At 35.1% G+C, this 23,048-nt stretch overlaps 1 protein-coding gene across 2 annotated transcripts in view; it reads left to right on the top strand.

The window, feature by feature from the left end:
• Positions 1-23,048, top strand: part of Kdm5 (Lysine demethylase 5) — a 561,081-nt gene that overhangs the window by 445,045 nt on the left and 92,988 nt on the right. For both annotated transcript variants that reach the window (XM_090393222.1, XM_090393221.1), the window contains one exon: positions 15,308-15,414. In XM_090393222.1, coding sequence (XP_090249348.1) covers positions 15,308-15,414 — 107 coding nt within the window. The remainder of the gene's footprint in view (positions 1-15,307; positions 15,415-23,048) is intronic.

The following is a 23,048-nucleotide window of genomic DNA, read 5'->3' as shown; positions in this document are numbered from 1 at the left end:
TCCGAAAGCCGAATTGTGTTTCACTTAGAGTTTCTTCACTTTTTCTATAAATGATACTTTTAATGTTCGGCTCATTAGACTAATAAGTCGGAAGTCACCACAGGAATTCGCTTTGGGTTTCTTTGGGATAGTAATAAATGTAGATGTGAACCAATCTGATGGAAATTCATGGATCTGATGGAAATTGATGTTATCTGGTTCTATTAATTTTAAAAATTCTGTTTGCACACCATCTGGTTCACTGGCGTTTCCTGTTTTACTTGATCTTATAGCATTCTCTATTTCGCATTTCATGATTGCTGGTCCTTGAATGTTATCTTTTATATTTATAGGCTTCTGTCTAGTATCATTAAAAAGTTCTGTTACATATTTTATCCAAATCTGTGCTTTATTCTCTTCTTCTAGAACTATTTTTCCATTTTCGTCTCAGAGACACTGTTTGCTTTTTTCCGAGTTTTCCGGAAATTTCGTTGATTTTCTTATACAGATTGAAATTATCATGTTTCTTCAAAAATAAAAAATTCTTTTATTCAAAAATAAAAGAAGCCAATTTTCCTTGGCTTCTTTTATTTTTTTTTTCTTGATGATGTTATGTGTTTTTGCATATCTGGCTAGGTCTTTGTTTTTGTACATTCTTCTTGTATCAATAAGAGAGAGAGAATCTCATCTGTCATCCATTCCTGTTGTTTTATATTATTCACACAACCTACTTCTTCAATACTTGTTGTTACGATGGCATTCTTTAAGCTATTCCAAAGAGATTCTACTCTTTTATTTTCTTCTATGTTAATCTGTTGTAATCGCAGGTTAATCTGTGTCTTGGCACTTTTATTTATGTTTGAGTCTTTCAGTTTTTCTACATCAATTTTCTTTTGTGATTTTTTAGCTGATTTTAATCTAAGACGTACTTCTGCAACTATGGGATTGTGGTCTGATGAGATATCTGCTCCAGGATAAGTCTTTGCACTCTTTATACTACTGTGGAATCTTTTATTTCTCAGTATGTAATCAATTTGATTTCTGACAATGTTATGTCGGTTATCTTGAGGAGATTTCCAAGTGTACAGTCTTCTGGATGGAAGTTCAGGTATTTGCTATTGTTAGATCTTCTTCCTGACAGAACTGAACTAGGCGATCTCCTCTGTCATTTCTGGTCCCTGAATGAACATCAGAAGTGTAAATTAGATAAAAGGGAAGGAAATTATAAGAGAAACTGATAACTAATATTTAAGGAATTGACAGCGTATACTAAAAATATAAATTAAATAAACTTTAATATATACTTTCCGATATTTCGGCAAACGTCACGTTGCCATCTTCTTGGGAACTTAATACAAAGACACGTGCACACAAGTACTACATAACACGCAAGGCCCACCATTACGGCAAACTGAAGTTTAAGTTATCCAGACAACTTAACCGTCTGGCATTCCTAAAACGCTGCCGGGATAATCAAGTTATCCCAAACTGTGTAAAATTTAAACACCGCTTCGTCTCACAGAAAGCTCTCCGTATCTACAACCGGGCAAGCCAGGCTTTACTTCGGGAGCAAATTACCGCTACACGCGGTTCCCTAGCCGACATAAACAGAGCTATTTTAGCGCTAGAGAATGAGCTTTCACATATGCTTAATCACGAGATTTGGTCAGTCCTACATGACGTCTCGTGTACAGCAGCTAACAAAGAATTCGATCGAATACAGAGCTGACATATCAACAAGTTTGATAAATTAATAAAGAACTCGGCGTCCAAACCTAAACTACAAACCAACACTGTAGTTAACCTTTCTTCAGTTATCTTGAAGCCTGAAGCACTCAACGCTCTATCACGTGGTCGCAACTTCGCCATTGCTCCTAAGAAATTACCGCCCAAGGAATTAATGATCCAAATTGAACGCGGAATTCGCCAACTTCCAAGCCACTTCGCCAACGATATTCGATTGGATGTAGCCTGTGTTCTCAAAAAAGCAAAACCTCCAAAATCCAACATATCTATTAGTGAATACAAGTCACCACAAGAATTGAAGCGAAACAAAGAAATAGTGATCACCAAAGCGGATAAGGGGAACGCCACTGTGGTACTCAACCTTAATGACTACACAGGTAAGCTCAAGGCTTTGCTATTAGATCGATCCACTTACCTCCCCATTAATTACAATCCCACCAACTCACAAATTAGAAAACTCCATGGGTTACCAACAGACTAAAACCCTATAACTCTAGACCTCCCCGCATATATGGGCTCCCTAAAATACATAAAGAAAATGTGCCATTACATCCCATAGTGGATGGCATTGATTCCCCCACTTACAAACTAGCCAAGCATTTAGCCAAAGCGCTCTCACACTATACTGGCAACACACCATCACACATAAAAAAACTCAGCCCACTTCAAAGCCAGTATAGAAAACCTTACACTACAACACAATGACATAATGGTCAGTTTTGATGTCTCCTCCCTATTCACGAATGTACCCCTCAAAGAAACCCTAGAGCTAATCCAAGCTAAATTTCCTCCTGATATCTCAGCCCTATTTCAGTTTACAATAAACTCAGGCTATTTCGTTTGGCAGGAAAAATTCTACAAACAGATAGAGGGGACAGCCATGGGTTCACCACTTTCCCCACCCTTGGCCAACTTCTTTATGGAGTCTTTTGAAGAGAAAGCCTTAAACTCAGCCCCACAAAAACCTACCATATGGCTTCGCTACGTTGATGATGTGTTTGCTATTTGGCCACATGGCCTGGATTCACTCCTCTCCTTCCTAACACACTTAAACAACCAACACCTTAAAATCAAGTTCACCCTGGAAAAAGAGGAAAACAATAACCTCCCCTTCCTAGACACACTAGTCACCCGCCAACCTGATGGAACCTTGGTTTTCTCAGTTTATAGAAAACCCACCCATACAGGCAGATACATTCACCAACAATCCCATCACCCCCCTCACAACAACAATATGGAGTTATTAAGACACTATTCAACAGGGCAAAAATAATCTGTTCAAATGATCAAGCCCTAACTGAACTAAATCACATTCATGACACTTTCTCAGCCAATGGCTCTCTCCCCCCCCCCCCCCAAAAAAATCCAGAGAATACTTAACCCAGCTTCCCATGACTTTTGTTTAGCTAGTTTTACACACTGTTTAGCTTTCTTACATTTGTCTCTGTATTCTCTAAGACAGTGCTTCCCAAACTTCTGGATGTTAGGGCCCCCTTCACAAAAAAGATTACTCTAAATCCATTACCATTCCCTACATCTGAGGCACCTCGGAAAAAATCAACAAAATCTTAAGAAAACACGACTTAACCACTTGTTATAGACCACATAGAAAATTGGCATCCCTTATCCACTCCACTCAAGACCAACCACTTCCCCTAGACCTACCTGGTGTGTACCAGGTCCCTTGCAGCTGTAAATTGTCTTACTTTGGCCAAACAGGCAGGACAGCAAATATCAGAATCTCAGAACACAAGGATTACATCTGATTTCACCAGTACAGCCACTCTGGGCTTGCAGACCACGCTCTGGATACTCGCCACAGAATAAGATGGAAGAAAGCCACAGTCATACACCGCAGCAAGTTCAAGTATGAAAGACTATTCATGGAATCAGCCTCAGCCCTTAGGAACATGCCAAACCTCAACAAATTTGGATGCATGAGACTGCCCCAAATTTGGGAAACAATCATCAGAAGAACTTCAGCCCAAAGGCCAAGAACCACCAATATAGCCTGCCATGGGGCACCACCAGGACTTTAGGAAAACGTTAGCTTCCTAGCTTCAGTTCTCATTTGCTGTTATGTAGTACTTGTGTGCACGTGTCTTTGTATTAAGTTCCCAAGAAGATGGCAACGTGACGTTTGCCAAAATATCGGAAAGTATATATTAAAGTTTATTTAATTTATATTTCTAGTATACGCGGTCAATTCCTTAAATATTAGTTATCATGTTTAACCAGCGTATAAGCCTCTCAACAAGAATAAGGAAGTATAAGAAAAACTTTAAGGATTTAGATCAAGATGTGGGTGTTAGTTCAGATATAGATTTTCAAAAATTAGTAACCTTTCATTAAGACTTCATTAAGGAACAAAAACCTATATTGGAAAGTCAGAAAAGGCTAATAAAAATGTTAATAGAGTTTATAGTAGCTAACATATATATCAGATAAATTACTTAGTGATAGTGAGTCTAAATGTAAAGAAAGGTTTATGCCTAGATGTTATAACTGTAACAGATTAGGACATTTATCTGGAGATTGTTATAAAAAGAAAGAAAATTGATCCTAAAGAAAAATTCTAATAGAATAAATTCTAGTGTGGAAATGAGATATGACTTGAATATAGTGCTAGTAGACTAACTTATCTAATACTCAAGGTAACAGATGGTTAGTCTGTAACTCGTGTAATCAAGCTGATATTTCTGCAATTTCACATATCAGTAATGATAAACCTTGAACAGTCATACAGGGTCTAATTGAAGATGTGCCTTGTGAAATTCTGTTAGCAAGAACACACATTTCTATTATTTCTTGGTCACTTTTTGATAAAGTCAAGAATTAAATTCTTGATTCACCAGGAATGAAGAATTTAATTCCTGGTGATATTGTAAGATTCAATTATCTAATCAGATTGGTGGGTATCTTGTAAATTGAAATTTCTACTTTAGAAAAAAATAAATGTATCACTTCACATTCCATGTTTTTCTTTGAATGTTTCTCATGAGTTAATGATTCTTTCTAAGACTGAATCCTAATATGCTGTTTATTCTTGATCTTCATTTTTTGATTTTTTTGGATATCAGTTTGCCTGTAATTTCTTGGCATATAATTATATAATCCTAATAAGCAATCTGTTCACAAGTTGCAGGAATTTAGTGCATGCTCTGAAGTTGAACAGAGTGAATCACTTGAAATTGAAACGATAAACAAGGATGAGAAGGAAGATTTAATGAGAGTGAAAGAAGCCCTGGTAGATAATGCAACAAAGTTGACTAATTCAGTTAATGAAAGAAAGTTAGTTAACTCATTCTTTGAGTTTGCATTTAAATTATTTCCTAATGTCTTCACTAAAAATATTGTCTCTATGCCCTATACTAATGCAGTTGAGTATTCCATACAAATGACTACTCAAACACTGAAATATGTCAACCAATATCAAACTCCAAGGAAACACATGGAGAAATTTCAGCTTTTACTACAAGAATATGAGATGGCAGGACTTTGGAATAGTCCCTATACTCTGGTGGAGATAGCCAATGGAAGTTTAAAGTTTGTTTTACATCTTGTAGAGGTAAATATGGTAACAAAGCCTTTTGAATTACCTCCATGTAAAATTGAAATATTAAACGATTTGGAAAGAGCAGAGTACTTCATGAAGCTAGACCTAAACTCTGGCTATTTCCAGATTCCTTTGAGAGAAGAAGACAGAAAATATTATGCCTTCACAACCAAGTGCTAAAAATACCAATTACAGACTTCCTCAAGGAGCTAGAAATTCAGCCATGTCCTTTCAATCATTAATAAATTCTTTCATATCAGATATATTAGGTAAAGGAGTAAAAATATTCCAAGATTACTTGCTAGTATTCAAAGGACCTAATGTTTCACAGGAAAACCTTATAAAGGTTCTTTCTAAATTGGATGAAGCAAATCTGCTCCTGAATTGCTCAAATTGTCAGTTCTTTTTTAGGGAAATTGATTAGATCATAAAATTGATAAAATAGAAGCAACTCCTATTAATTCTTGGGGAAAGATTGAGGAGTATCGAATAAACAGGATCAATAAATCACGTGATGTCCTCAAGGACACACCAATCATACCGTATGGGGCTGAACCTGGCTAAATCCTTTTGTCACTATCTCTGCCAGTTCAAGATCATGTGTGGTCAGGAGACTGTTCTCTCTGTGTGAGCAATATGTTTGAGTCTCTCACCATCCCATTGTTTGTCGCCCCTATTCTTTATTTTTTCCTCCCCACCTATAATGAAATACAACTCATTGAAACAGTTTTACCGCAGGTGATACCCCCCCCCCCTACTAAACTCAACTACTTCTGCAAATTTACTGTTGAATAAGATTTTTTTTTTTTCAGCTTCTGTTACAGCATTTCCTTCTTGGCCAAAAGCACAAATATTTATCATTGTTTTTTACTTTTGGGCACTTATCATTCAGCCATTTTTTAAGAATGTGATTTAACTCTCTCTCTCTCTCTCTCTCTCTCTCTCTGGTTAAATTGTTTTCAACTGGGAGGTCAGCATCATCTGTTGGAAGTTTTTCCACTTGCAAGTGATGTGAAGTCATTAGCTTCTATATACAAGTTGCCTAGTCCTGAAATTACTTCAGGTGCAAACTTTGTTTGCTTACACTTGGATAAAAGATTGAACCAAGAATATAATTTCTTGGCATCTTTAATTTATAGTTAATATCATCAGCAAATTTTGACATACATTATGAAATGCTATTGTGCTTCACAAAATCAGAATTTTCTGTGAATATAAATTTCCAGATTCCTGGTGATGAGTGATTATATCTTTTCCAAAGTCAGGCAAGGATCCAAAAATTCCAACAAATTGTCCAATCTCTCTGATTAGCCATCTAAAGAATCCTGAAAAAAATAAAATGAAATAAAATGAAGTTAGCTGCTGTCTTCTAATGTATTGTTTTGCATTGTGTTTTTGTAATTATCTTATTAGACTGGTAACATCAATTTTCAATTTAATTTAATATTATCTTTTCATCAATATCCATTTGTTTATGTGATGTTGGCTATTTAAATGCATAAAAAATGTATCTAATGTTTCCTTAAAACCAGTCGTCTGATATCAGTTTTTACTGACATGGAAAAGTATGTGAGACAAATTGGAAGTTCATTATTAAAGACTTATGCAACTTTAGTCTTAGAGGAAAATCTCCATCTTTTTATCAAAAACTTTGTCTTATTCAAATAAGTCAGAGTGCGCAACACTCACCTGATCCTTACTCCGAGAGCAGGTTATTGCACAAGTGTTAGTTGTGTCACACCATTTATAATGAAAGTAAACTTGGTTACAGAACAGTTTTCCCTACTGTAAGCAGTGTCTGTCCTCTGTGGAGATGTCTTTTTCATCTTTTGTCATTCTTGCAGTATGAGGGTCATAGAAAGACAATTGCAAGAAGCTGTCAACCACCTTTCTACCTGGAAAATGATACAGCTGTCTTCTTCCATTTAATCCTCTGTGAAAGAATATCCAGAGCATAATCAGTTGGTCCTGACTTACCATACAGATTGTAAATATAGTTTTTGTGTTCTTCAAAAATGCTAATAGATCTACTACTAGTTTCTGTTAAAACAGGCTGCACATACACTTTGCACACATGATGTGCAAGAGTGTGAAACTGATTATTAGAATAACAGATGAAGGTAGGTAGCTGAATGTGTGGTTTGTGAAAGTGGTATTCAAATTATATTTGCTGAGAATTTGAGCTACCCTTTCTGATGTACTCTACCTCAAATGGTTTTACTGCGATCTTGGGTAATGGTTGTAAGAGAGATAAGGAGTACCTGCAGTATTTTGTCTATTTTATGGGGACTGAAGTCAATTTCTAAAGTGTTGTGAAAATACCTGAATTAAGTTTCAAGGGATGTGTCACGCAAACAAATAGCCCTGGCTTTGTGTGTCAGTATTTAGAGGATGCATAGTCTTTGGGCAGGTGATGTTGCAATTGCTTATATAGGCATCTTCCAGTGTGAATATGTGTTTTCTATTAACATAAAAGAATGATGAAGCATTTAGTAGTGTAACTAGTGTGTCTAGGAAGGAAAGACAGGTTTTTTTTTTAAAGTGATGTTGGCTATTTAAATGCATAAAAAATGTATCTAATGTGCCTAAGTAATGATGCCAAATACTGTTGCTGTTTGCTGCAGCAAAAATATATGGCCAAACTGGTTCATGTGTAGCTGTGTTGAGTGTTACTTGGTTTTTCTAGAAATTTGCTGGTGGGGTGGAGAAGAGGAAGGAACTCATTGCAGTCCATCTAGCTACTTGTATATTTTTTTCCTTTCCATGAAAAGCACCTGAATTTATGGAGAATTTGAATATTTTAGATATGTCAGGTGGTAAATGTGGAGTAATAATGTCAGAGGTGTTCATATTGTAAACATCAAAGTATTTGAAATAATATCAAAGCTGATACTGCTTCAAAATACATTAGTTCCATGATATCTGTCTTGTGTAAGGTTTTTTAATTTAGGTTTTAAGGTAAGGGTGGGGGGTGATTTTTGCTAATGGTTTGATTATTGGATGGGGGGGGATTGGCACATTTTTGGACCTGATAATATCCAAGTTAGTTTGATTTAGTAAGTTTTTTTTTTTTTTAATCTCTTTGGGCCACATGTAACGTTTTATTTTTTTTAATGATTTTGTCATTGTTTTTTTCGTTTTGTGATTTGATAGGATCCTGATCTATAATCTAGTGTATAGTGTCTTAGATGATTGCTTATTTTCCTGTTATACTTTGTGTTATCCATAATGATACAGTAGACCAGTGCTTCTTAACCTTTTCGAAGTTATGGAACACTTTTGATTATAAGAAAAATTTGGGGAACACCAAAAGCATTAGGGTCATAACAATAAAAATATGCATGTACTTGACTTTTATAAAAATGGAAGTTATTTTAATGCGATACTTGAGCTTGTTGGCATTTGTAGATTTCGGCAATATCAAGTCTAATATGTGATATAGCTATCGTCATCTCTTTGTCTATATTAGTAAGTCTTTCACGCTTTTTAGTTTTTATATTGGTTAATATTGAGAAACCAAGCTCACCTCAAATATGATGTTGAAAACTGTAACAAAATTTTCAGCACCCTTGTGGAGGGAGCTTGGGATTCGGCTTGGACAAAAATTCCTAAAGAGTTATTTCAAAGAATTTCATTTTTAGAGTACGATCCATTGACAAGGCAACTAATTGTTCTTCTTGTAATGAAAATTCACAACTCGATGTATTAACTGTGCCAAATGGATTTCGTATCCAGTCAAAATTGTATGTTTTTAAAGAAGGAAAGTAACTTGAAATCTTTTCTTCCAATATTGTTAAATGTTCTGCTATGACAGAAATATTTCCCTCGACATTTTTATTATGGAACGAATTGAAACTTATTTTGTGTAAGTGTGCATGTGCAAGAGAACTAAGTATATTTGTGTGTTTGCTGGGAGATGAATTTAAGAAAAAGAACTACTGTTGGTTTACCAGATTCCTGAAAGCTCTGATAGTGCCCATATATAAAAAGGGAGATAAAACTGAATGTGAGAATTACAGAGGTATTTCCCTACTGAGTGTTCCTGGCAAGATCTATGCAAGTATACTTGAGAAACGGTTGAGAAGAATTGTGGAAGAAAAGCATGGTGAAGAACAAGCTGGATTCAGGCCAAATAGAGGCTGTCAGGATCAGATCTTCACTTTACGACAAATAGTCGACAAAGCATGGGAATATAACAAAGATCTGTATTTAAGTTTTGTCGATCTGGAAAAGGCATATGACAAGGTGCCAAGAGAGAATCTATTCAATACGCTACAGTTATATGGTGTCAATGGGGCATTATATCAAGCAATACTTAGTCTGTATTTGAGTTGTAAGTTGGCAGTTAAAATTGAAGGGGGTACAGGAAGATGCTTTAATGTTAAATCTGGTGTAAGACAGGGATGTACATTATCCCCTCTGTTATTCATTATCTATATGGATCACATTATGAAGGAAAGTGGTATTAAACATGATATCAGAATTGGCGATGTTAATGTCAGCTGTTTGCTTTATGCAGACGATGTTAAACTTCTGAATAAATCTGCTACAAGTTTGCAAGATTCCCTGACTAAATTGAATAACTGCTGTAATAGATATGGTATGAAGGTCAGCATTAAAAAGACAAAGACAATGAAAATAGGTAGAAAAATTGTTTAAAATGTCAACTGCGTTGTGAATGGAGAACCTGTGGAACAAGTGAAACATTTCAGCTACTTAGGCACGATTTTTTAGTGAAGATGGTAAATTAAATATGGAAATAGACAACAGAATCAACAAAGCTGGTGTGGTAGGAGGTCAATTGAATAAATTCATATGGAATAAGAGAGAAATTAGTCGGAACACTAAATTAGCTGTATACAAGACAGTGTTCAAACCAGTTTTAGCTTATGGATCTGAGAGCTGGGTCAGAAGTAAAACACTTGACCAAAGACTAGAGACCGCAGATATGAGAGTCCTGAGAAAGATTAGAGGTGTGAACAGTTGGCATCAATGGCAATATCATATTAAAAACGAGGATATTAGGAAAGAACTTGACATTGTCAGCATCCAGGAATGCCTTAGCAGAGCTGATCTCAGGTGGTATGATCACTTAAACAGAATAGGTGAGGAAAGATTAGCAAAACAAGTGTTCTCTGCCAGGTTGGCAGGAAAACGACCCAGAGGAAGACAAAAATATAGGTGGATTGATACGGTACAATGTGCCTTAGACGATAGAAATATAAGATCCGATAATATTGGAGTCTTGACAAGTAATAGACTGATTTGGAGGAAAATTGTAGATAGGAAGTTAGTAATTATGTGAATTTTTCATGTGGTACTATCATAACCTCTACATTGAGGGTAAATGTCAGGAATTTGATGATGATTATGAAAGAAACATATCTACTGTAATTTTTTCCAAAGAGATACTTTTTTTTTTCTGAAAAGCTGACAATTTGTCAGTGGATGTTAAAATATTTTAATTTTTCCCTTGGATACTTGTATTAACACTATTTAAGTAATTAAAAATATCTGCTGAATGTGCCATTTTAGCACACCAAATATCATTTTGGAGACATTTTACAAAAGCATCTGTACCTTCATTTTGAAAACAGGCCATTCTTAAGTTCTAATGTTCGGAATAGCACTTTACCCCTGGATAACCATCTTATTTCAGTGTATAAAAGCAAAGATTCATACTTGGCTTCCATAGATATACAAAGTTTTTGAAAAGGCATGCTTTTAAAAGTCTTGATTGATGTAATTTACCATATTTATAATTTGGTCTAGTACAGATTTTAATATTGCTGATAATGTTTTTGAAACTGATTCTCTGTGCAAAAAACAGTGCATCGATATAATATTCAGGTTTATTTTATTTGCAAGGATAACAAATCCTTTAATAGAGCCTACCATTGACCTATAAACAATATTCTAGTGGTTTAGAAGTCAACATGCATAGCAGTCTTCAGTTCAGAGTAGCCACTTACACTCGGAACTGTGTCATGTGACATCTTTCAACCGCGGAACACTTGTAACCAGTTCGCGGAACACTGGTTAAGAACCACTGCAGTAGACCCTCGATTTAATGGACTAATAGGGACTAAGGGGTGTTCATGCTTCCTATGACTGCTATTGGATTATTAGCTTTGATCTTATGGACTGTCTATAGTCTGTATATGGGACTGACAAACAGTACTTGGAATTTGTATGAGCTGATCTAGCAGCTGCAGTCTCATTTCCCTCAATTCCAATGTGACTGGGAATCCAGTACAGCTGAATATCAAAATTAAGAACCTTCAGTTTGTATAACAGTTCTGGAACCTCAAGCTTGTTTTTCTTGTGTACACCATAGATAGCATTTTTACAGGTTTGTTAAAGTGCATGCAGCACATTAATTCCGTTTTTGATGCACAAGGATGTGAGTGAGTGCTATTGAAATTTATTTACCATTAGACACAAGGAATTTTTTTTTTTTTTGTTAAGCAACTGTAGATGAACGTATTGGGCATGATGAAGCAGAGGAAACAACAGTGGTATAGTTGATATTATATATTAATGACTGATCAAAAAGTCAGTGGTCAAAAACTAATGATTTCCAGGGTAGAAAGTTGAGCATTTAATAATAAAATAAAATTGCAAAAACAGAATTTACTGTAACTGGAAATTACAAGTTAGCCAGATCATTAAAGAATTAGTCTATAGTAAGGTGCGTGCATACTGTATGCCTCATCATTTGACTAACAAAATGAAACAGACAAGAATGGAAGTTTGTTGCCATTGCTTCAATGTTACCTTTAGTAATATTGCATGACATTTCATAGTGTAGGAAAATAAAGCAGACTTCAGTGGTTTTTTTTACATTTCTTTAGGTTCGAAGTTATCACTGTGAAGGCATTACTTTTGAAACACTCTTAATATAAAAACTAAAGATATCTTTAATACAAGAACAATTCCAGAAACACATGCAAAGGTCTGCTAGAGAAGGACAAAATAAATAAGAGGAAAGATGTTCAGAAATTATAAGGATAGTAGTGAACAACCGAGATATGTTTCAGAAGACCTAGTCATAAACACAACTTTTATTTGCCAGCCCATTTGGCTTAGTGAATAATGTATCTAGCTGATTGTGGTTTCAGTTCCACTGTAGGCATGGTTGTTTTTGAAGCCTTTAGATGGTAGATGATTATTGCCTGGTATAAGACTGTCACCCAGCTTTTTAGTGTCCAGAGAGGGCTTGGAAAAAAGTCCATGTTTGGTCAGAACAAAGTATCCAGATTAACCCACCCATGATCTTTTATGAGTGGGATTCGCATTTACAAGGGGAGAACAAATAGAGCTGTGTTAACAGAAGGAGAAATGAAGAAAGATAGGCAGAAATGACTGAGTTATAGAAAAATGCAGTGAGGTGGAAGAAAATCTAAATGAATGTTTAAAGAATGCTTTAAATGTTTAAAAATATATATATATATATACATTTTACATCTTGGGTTAACTCTGAAGATGACAATAGAACATTACTTAGAAATCAAGAAATAATTGCCAGCTGAAAAGTTATGCTAAAATCTTGGTACAAAAATTAGCTTCTAAATAACCAGTTTATTTAATAACTGTGGAAATAGAAAAATATCACACTGAACAGACTTTTGGAAGTTTTAGGAGTTAATAACAGTTAAAATGATTAAAGAAGGTGAGGATATTACTGATGTATTTAGGAAAGTATGCCAGAAATTTGGAACACAGAGATAGGGAAATGAATAGACTATTTCATTGTGCTTTCTCTCCCCCCCCCCCCCAAGAAAAAGTCAAAGATGTTGACATCTTAAGTCATTCAAAGTGCTAAAGATCTTAGTAGCAAGTATGAAAAGACAGTATTACTTAACAGAAGAGTAGTCAGGTTTTTAGAAGGAAAAGATGCATAAAAGAATATAATTTCACTAATTGCATGGAGTAAAGTAACTGAAAATGTTATGCCAAAACTTTGTCATTGTACTGGAAGGAGCTTTTGACTCTGCATGGTATGAAGTAAGAGAAAATATTATTACACTGGCCTAACATCTTCAGCAAACTCGTAACTTAGCACATTGCTATATATTCAACAACTGAAATTATGATTGAGCTAATACATGTGCATGATGCAGAGTAAGACAAGGATATATGGTCTTTCTATTTGTTGTTAATTGTTATCCTGGAATACATTATTAAGGAGGACCATGAAATAGGCTTGTCAAGTGGTTGAAGAACTGACATCCTAATACTTGCATATGATATTGATTTGATTCTTGAAAGCAAAGAAGAGATACAGGAATTGGCTGATAGAATTGTTAAATCAATCTCAGAATATGGATTAAAATTAATGATAAAACTAACTTATTAATTATTGAAAATATTGAAAATCAAAAAATTAACATGGAAACTTGATGGAGAACAGACTGAAGTGGTGGAAAATTTAAGCTACTTAATAGCATAATTTGTGGAAATAAGGAGATCTAGAATGGATGTGAGAAAAAGCATAACAAAAGCATCATCAGCATTACTTTTTTCTAGTCCTTCCAAAAGAAGTTTTAGCAGAACTAAGACCACTTAACAAAACTGAATTTGTGAATCACCCTGGTTCGAGAGTTGCACTATGCTGAAAAAGCATGAAAGAAGCTTTTGAAATGAAATTTTACAAGTGATTATTACACAAATATAATTGATTGACAAAATGAGATAGATGTGGACATATTGTGATAGCCAGAGTGCTTGAAGCACCTAGTTCATTAACATGTGAAAGTTCAAGAGACTTGAATGGTGGAATTGCATCATGATAATAGAGAAATACTCCAGCAAAAAAATCTTCGAAATTTATGAATATACAAACTGTGATTGAAGTTACTGAGTCAGTTGATTCTATTGAAGTTGTAATTACAAATAATTTGCTTCCATTAAAGTTTGGAAAGTGAAATTTTAAGTCAGTTATATTATTATTATTATTATTTGTGACACCTCCAAGGAGTCCAAAGACTCATCGCGGGATGACACCCACTGTACAACTCCCTGTCTCCACTACTATACCGAACTTCTACTACCAAGCATCTACACCAATGCCATCTACTGCCCACAACCACCACCACAGCTGGTATTTTTTGTCTGTAAATTGCGTGTGTTCTGAAGGGTCGATTTGTATGCAGAATGAAAAACCCGAGTTTTGGGGAGAAAAAACCCCTGTTACCTCTGTATGAGATCGGCTAACTCGCCTTCAATTGAAAAAGTCCATATAAAGATTCCTCCCATCATGACGGGAATCGAACTTAGGCCTTTTCTAATTGAAGGGCGCAACATACCATCATTCTTCCAATTGCAGTATGGAGGCGCTAATATCAACATGTCATATAATTTTTTACTAAATGATTACAGCTCAAGAAGCTTTTATGTTTTTAGTGGATATTTTTTAAGATTTTGACTGTGCTAAAATACATTTTCTGAAATAACACTGTATAGATTAAATTAAGTTAATTAGATTTAATCACCAACCCAATCATGGTTAATGAAATACATCAACTATCTTAAACTGGATATATTAAAACATGTATCCATGTTTGAATGGTAGAGGCAAACATTTACTAGGAACTTTCAAGAAACCAACAGTTCATACTTACAAACACTGCATGGGCTAATAAATTTCCACCCCTATTCATATAATGAACATAGAACCTTGTACTTATAAACATTTTATAATGCCCAAAGTTCACCCGGTTATACATGAATAAGTTGAACAATATATTTTATGAAAAAATAAATTCGACTTATAAATTAAACTTACATCTTTTAAGGGATGCATTATGTTGGTAAATTGGGATTTGCTTGTATGTCAGTTTCAGCAGTACACTTTGCATGACAGAAAAATCTGTCATAGCTAGGAGAATGGTTATTATGTATTATATTTGTTGTGTATATATGTGTGTGCACGTGAGTACACGTGCACACACACACACGCTGTAAACTTTACCATGTGCCATCAGTTTTATGTGTATGGCTAATTTTTAATGTTTTATTTGATAGGACGAGATAGTCAAGAGGCATGTAATCAGATTTCTACTCTTCCACCAGTTGATGTGACTTCAGATGATGTTGTACCTGCAGTAGCTGCTGTTCAAGAAGTTCCACTGGTAGGAAGAAAATTTAAAACTCCATATTAAAAGAATACTAAATATGAAAATAACTGAAATGCGGTTGAACCATATAATTTATTGGTAATTTATTTATTATTGTACATTGGACAATGCATAAAAGTATGAAAGAATACAATATATGATGCAAACAAATATCTCAGATTAAGCAGTCATGCTGCTCCTCTTAATGGATCATTACATTTATTCTACAAAAATTCTTATTACATACTCCATCTCTTCTAAATTAATTAAACAAAAACAATAAAAACCATAGCAATTCTCCACCTTTCATATTACCTAAACAAGAATGATTGTTTCAGTTAGCTTAGAGACATTGCTTGAACACTAAATGCTAAATTAGGCATGATAGTGATGCTATTCTTATTGTGGCAGTGTGATCCATGTACATCTGGAAAGCAGATCCTGGTAATCTTACACAGCTTCTGTTTTGGTTCTTTTATTAATCTTGTATTTTTTCCTGATTTTAAGAATTTAAATGAATACTGCTATGACTGTTGATTAATTTGGTGTTTTGGATGTGACTTGAGATGGAATTTAGATTCTTATTGGTGGCATGATGCATAGCAAATTTGTTGGTGTGATGCTGTTCACTATTTGTCATTTGCCATGTACAGAGAGAGTTGCTGGTAATAGTTATTTTGTTGAAGTTTTCTTTGTAATTTGGAATGAAATGGAAATATAAACTCAATATGACTATTTCAAAGTTCATCTCAAATAAAGAAATGTGAACATCAGAACAAAGTTGTCATCCCCCACATTGTAGCTGATTAATGAAAAGAAATTATAATAAATACAAAAAAAAATCTTTTGGAGATAGCTGTATGGAATTTGTAATTCAATATGGAAAATCAGGCCAATCAAAAAAGTCCATTCATTTTAAAATGGAACTAGATATGGAAACTTGGAAAGCTGTGTTATGGAGCGATGAATCGTGCTAAACCCTCTACTGAGCAGAAGGATTGGTGTTATTTGTGGATACCAGGTGAATGTCTCTTACTTGAGTGCATAATCCCAACTATGAAATTTCCATTTTAAAATGGAACTAGATATGGAAGCTTGGAAAGCTGTGTTATGGAGCGATGAATCATGCTAAACCCTCTACTGAAGTGAAGGATGGGTGTTATTTGTGGATACCAGGTGAATATCTCTTACTCGAGTGCGTAACCCCAACTATGAAATTTCGAGGTGGTGGTGTGATGATATCCTGGTTTGGCCTCGGATCTTTGTGGTGCTACAAACATTGAACTCCAAGAGGTATCTGAACATTCTGGACAATTTTCTGACAGCATTTTTTTTTTTTTTTTTTGTGTGTGTGTGTCAGAGAGTGTGATTATAATTCATCAAAGAAATCTTAAAAGAAATAGCAACAACAATGAAAAAAATCTTTATCAAGAAACACTTTAAACAAGAATATTTGAGAGAGAAAGTGGATTGTTTAAAATTGCAGACAGCACCAGCGATAAGAGTGATCAAGGTGGACTGTTACTGATGATAACGAAACCAAATGACAGTGACATATTCATCTGCATCTTGAGAAAGCAACTGTCACATGAAGTGAAGTGATGACATCTGTTGTTGACTAAGCAATGCAAAAAGTAACACAAATTTCTAGTCTAAATGAAAGCAACCATAATACTTTTAAAAAAAAAATCGCAGTTCAGATGTTAGATGCAGAAAATAGATGGAGAGTAGTGCATGTGTGCACACATGCTTCAGCCATGTGTCACAAAGGAAATGTCAAATACAGTCATCCCTCAATTTATGTTGGGGTTCCGTTCCATCAGGCAGGATGTAAGTTGATACATTAAATCAACAGAGTTATAGAAGTTAGGAACTTAACAAAGTCCGTAACCTCTATTACTGTCATTTTAATTTTTAAACCATATTATAAAACTGTACTGTGCATTACTGCACTATAAAACAGGAGAATAATCATCCAAATCTTCCCCCACAATCACATCTTCATTACCTTCCCTATGTGAATGACCAGACTGCAGCTCTTCTTTTGTAGCCTTTTTTTTTTTTTTTTGATGAAAATGTTCGATGTGCTTTGCTTATTCCTCTTTTTCTTTTCATCATAAATTTGTTTATAGCAAGCAAACTCATCATGTCCTTTCCTTTCTACTAATAAGTAGCATTCAACATTGGGGGTCCATGTCTTCAACCATTTTGAGAACATCGCTAACTGCAGAGAACATTTCAGCAAGACCCTGCACTAAATTATTTAATTACCTCTCCTTGTTTCTCATTCTTCCTCTTATGCAACACGTTGTTCCTCCAGTTCTACCAATTCTTCGTTGGTCAACTCTTCAGGGGAACTTCCTATGAGTTGAACTATGTCATCATCATTCACTTTGAGATTCAGGTTGTTTGCTAGGCCCACTATTTCTTCACTCAATTTACAAAGGTCTTCATTTTTTTCAAAACTTCCAAAATCGTGCACAAACCTTTTTAATGTCTTTTACCATATGCCACTCATACACTGAGAGATCACTTTGTCCCAAACTACAGCAATATTTTTAATAGCATAATAAATATTGAATGCTTTCCAGAATCGCATGAAAGTCTGGTCGTTTCCTTCATTAGCAGAAATGGCTTGTGAAAAAGTTTTCCGTAGATATTAAATCTTAAACACTACTAGAACTTCCTGATCCATCTGTTGGATCAATGAAGTAGTGTTGGAGGGAGAAACATGAACTTGGTGAAGATCACTGATATAAGATGGATGACCTGGAGCATTATCTAGAATTAATAAAATTTTTTAAATTCTACGTTTTCTTTCACACAATAGCTTTCCATTTCACTTGCATAACAGTTGATTAAGGCATCCGTGAACAATTTTTGATCCACAACTTCTTATATCTCCGCTACTGAACTGGAAGAGTATGCTTCCTAATGTTTTTGAAGACTTGTGGATTTTCACTGTGCCATATCGCAAATGGTTTCAGTTTATATTCAGCCACATTACATCCTAACAGAATCGTAACGTGTTCTTTAAGAGTTTTGAAACCAGGTATAGATTTTAGCTTTTTGTTGATGAATTGTTTGCTCAGGCATTTTTTTGAAACAAGGTCTCATCCATATTAAATATTTGCTGTGGAAAATAATTTTCCTGATAATAATTTTATCCAGTTTCTCCACAAACTCTTTGGCAACCTTCTCATTAGAACTTGCAGAGTCAGCGTATATTTTCACATTATGCAGTGCAAAACGTTGCTTGAATCTCGTGAGCCAACCAGAAGCATTGAATTCGTAGTTGTAAACTGTTGAATTTGAGGGAGGTTGCTGCTGAATGTGCTGTTGCCACTGCATTGGTGCTAAATAAAAACCTTCTTACTTTATGCTCGCTTGCGTCTTGTTCAAAAGTATAGTTCGAAAATGTTATTTATTCCATTATGGGATCACAGACGTATCTTTGAAAGGATGCAGGTCAAGAGATGACCGTACTTTGTAAAGGCTGAGAATATGTTTATAATTTAACAAATACACACATACAAGTATCACATTTATAATCTGTGCTGCTACTTGAGTTCACAAAATTCTATTCTCGGATAATTATTCGAAATCAATATTCTTGAACATCAGTACATTGTACACCAGCATTTCTTAAACTGTGAAGGTGCGAGGGTTTTGGAGCAGTACACACACAGAGAGAGAGAGAGAGAGACACACACACACATGGTATAGCCCTGCGTTCCACTATGTGGCAATCTTACTTGCCAGATAGTAGACATCCATTTGTGTCTTCATGGTAGTGGGGAGCTCTGGTGCAAAATTCTCCTCCTCCTGAGAATGAATCTTTCATCTTCAAGTGCTATCATCTGCAAAAATGAAAAATAAAAAACATCACACCTACAAGCTTCATCGTAGAGTATCTGAATTTTCATGCACAGTGCATTTTATTAATACATAAATTACCTAACTAGCATATTTTATGCAATCTTATATTTAAAAAGAGAGATTGAGATATAATTAAATATATTAATCTCCTTTATATTTTCAAATATTTTGGAAACAACTACCGAGTAAAACTTGAGTTTAATATAAACCAAAATAGGGGTGTTAAGGGTCAAAGCTGTGTAACTGAGAGGAGACTTCCACATAGCCTTTAAAGGAATGCGGAGAACTGACCAAGGCTTCTGACCTAATGTCCAATCCTCACCTTCTCGTGATGCACCCTGTTGGGTATCTACCTGGATACTGAACAAACGAGGATGGGCTGGCAATTTAGGATTTAGCCGACCAAATTGTATTCTTATTGGCTTAAACCAAAATAGAAAATGATCGTACAACATGACAAAATTTCATGCTGGCTGGGGCATTGCCCGGTTAAACAAGGCCCCCATTGTTTTCGCCAGGGAACCAGGGTGAACAGCAAAGAGTCAGCTACTGGAACAAAACTGAAAGCACACCCCAACTCAACATCACCAGAGTTAAAGATCGGTACTATCAACATAAGAAGCCTGGATGGCAAAGAAATGGAGCTAGCTGAGGAATTAGATAAGTACCAGATCGACATAATAGGGGTGACTGAAACAAAAAAGACCAAAACTGGTGAGATCTTTCTGAGCAATAAATACAAAATGTTATATTCAGAAAATGACAATCAAGGAAAAGGAGTAGCCATAGTATTCAACACAAAATACGAAGCTAATCTTCTTGAATGGCAGACAGTCTCAAGTAGAGTGATGTGGGCAAATATGAGAATGGGGAACTGGACAATGAGACTTATTTGCACCTATGGTCCCACAGAAGGTTCTACTAAAAATACCTCCACTTCTACCTTAGTAGAAGTGGAGGTATTTTTTGATGCTTTAGAAAAAGCAACTGACACAATGAAAAAGGAAAAGTTAGTCCTTGTTGGGGATCTAAATAGCAGAGTTGGAAATGATTGTCAGACTTACAAAAATATTTTGGGAAATTTGGAGAAAAGAGCAAAGCCAATAATAATGGCAAATACCTGTTGTATTTCTGACCAGAACATGGACTGGTTATTACTAACACCATGTTCCAACATAAAAATGTGCACAAATTCACATGGAGAGAAGAGGCAAGGAATAAGAAAAGTCTCATTGACTATATTATTGTTGACAGACTATTTGAAATTGGAAGTGATCACTATTTAGTCTTGAGCAGGATAAAATTGTATTTAATATTGAAAAGAATAACATGTATGAAAGTTTTAAACTGAATAAAAGTTGAGCAGCTCTCAGATGTGAATTGTAGACTAAAATACACAAAAATTATTGAAAAAAAATGAAAGAGTTTGAGAACATGAACCAAACCTTGGGGATTCAGTGGCAAGCCTTGAAGGAAACCCTGATTGATTCAGCCAGAGAGGCATGTGGTGAGGTTGTCTGCAAGGATAGAAAAATCAGAACTCCGTGGGGGACACAGGAAGTTAAAGAGGCAGTGAAGGAAAAGAAGAAAGCATGTCAAAAAAGTCAGCTTGTGCTCTTAGAGAATACAGAGACAAATCTAAGAAAGTGAAACACTGTGTAAAACTAGCTAAACAAAAGTCATGGGAGTACTTTGGCAAGAGCATAGAAAATAAATATCAAAAAAAGGTGGCAAGATATTCTGGAGGTTGTTGAAGAAGCTTAGGAATGGAGGAAAAAGTGCTGTAAAAGGAGTTAAAGATGATAAAGGTGGCATGAAAACAGGAGAAAAAGATATCCTTGAAGTATAGAGTAATTACTTCGAAAAATTGCTAAATGAAACAAGCAGTGATAGCACAGTGGTAAAATACACTCAACAGGCATACAGTCAGGAATACATATCCATACTTGAAGTAGAAAAGAGCCATCAAAGACTTGAAATGTGGAAAGGCAGCAGGAGTAGATGATATTTGACCAGAAATGCTGAAGTATGGTGGTATAAAAGTCTTGCAGTGGTTGCACTGCATAGTGCAGAAGGCCTGTATAGAGGGACGAATTCCCGATGATTGGAGTAGAGCTCTAATTGTACCCATATATGAAAAGAGAAATAAAACTGAATGTGACAATTACAGAGGTATTTCCCTACTGAGTGTTCCTGGCAAGATCTATGCAAGTATACTTGAAAAACGGTTGAGAAGAATTGTGGAAGAAATGCTTGGTGAAGAACAAGCTGGATTCAGGCCAAATAGAGGAAGTCAGGATCAGATCTTCACTTTACAACAAATAGTTGAGAAAGCATGGGAATATAACAAAGATCTGTATTTAAGTTTTGTCGATCTGGAAAAGGCATATGACAAGGTGCCAAGAGAGAAGCTATTCAATACGCTACAGTTATATGGTGTCAATGGGGCATTATATCAAGCAATACTTAGTCTGTATTTGAGTTGTAAGTCAGCAGTTAAAATTGAAGGGGGTACAGGAAGATGCTTTAATGTTAAATCTGGTGTGAGACAAGGATGTACATTATCCCCTCTGTTATTCATTATCTATATGGATCACATTATGAAGGAAAGTGATATTAAACATGATATCAGAATTGGAGATGTTAATGTCAGCTCTTTGCTTTATGCGGACGATGTTATACTTCTAAATAAATCCTCTACAAGTTTGCAAGATTCCCTGACTAAATTGAATAACTGTTGTAATAGATATGGTATGAAGGTCAGCATTAAAAAGACAAAGACGATGAAAATAGGTAGAAAAATTGTTTAAAATGTCAACTGCATTGTGAATGGAGAACCTATGGAACAAGTAAAACATTTCAACTAGTTAGGCACGATTTTTACTGAAGATGGTAAATTAAATATGGAAATAGACAACAGAATCAACAAAGCTGGTATGGTAGGAAGTCAATTGAATAAATTCATATGGAATAAGAGAGAAATCAGTCGGAACACTAAATTAGCTGTATACAGCTAATTTAGTGTTCCGACCAGTTTTAACTTATGGATCTGAGAGCTGGGTCAGAAGTAAAACACTCGACCACAGATATGAGAGTCCTGAGGAAGATTAGAAGTGTGAACAGATGCATATGTGGCAATATCATATTAAAAACGAGGATATTAGGAAAGAACTTAACATTGTCGGCATCCAGGAATGCGTTAGCATAGCTTATCTCAGGTGGTATGGTCACTTAAACAGAATGGGCGAGGAAAGATTAGCAAAACAAGTGTTCTCTGCCATGAAAACGACCCAGAGGAAGACCAAGCTATAGGTGGATTGATATGGTACAATGTGCCTTAGATGATAGAAATATATGTTCTGATAATGATAATATTGGGGTCTTGACAAGTAACAGACTAATTTGGAGGAAAATTATAGATGGAAAGTTGGTAATGATGTAAATTTTTCATGTACTATCATATCCTGTACACCCTTCAGGGTATATGTCAGGAATTTGATGATGATGATAAACCAAAATAATAATTCGACGTTTTGACCTTCACATTAAAATTATCATCTGGAGCAGTGTTTCTCAACATGTGATCTGCAGGCAGACTTAAATTAATTAAATCAATATTTTTAATTATTCAAACAAAACAAATTAAAACTGAATAAGCAAGTAAAAATTATTAAAAAAAAAAAAAAAAACTTAGTGGTTGTGGTCCGTAGAATTGTTTTAGGCATTTTACTGGTCCTTTGGCTTAGAAATATTGAGAAACGCTGATCTGG

This window comes from Typopeltis vanoorti, chromosome 5 (assembly GCF_054136105.1).
Source record: "Typopeltis vanoorti isolate ZY-2024b chromosome 5, IOZ_Tvanoo_1.0, whole genome shotgun sequence".
Taxonomy (NCBI): Eukaryota; Metazoa; Arthropoda; class Arachnida; order Uropygi; family Thelyphonidae; genus Typopeltis; species Typopeltis vanoorti.
Note: the sequence above shows the minus strand (reverse complement) of the source record. Positions and strands in the feature narration are given on the sequence as shown.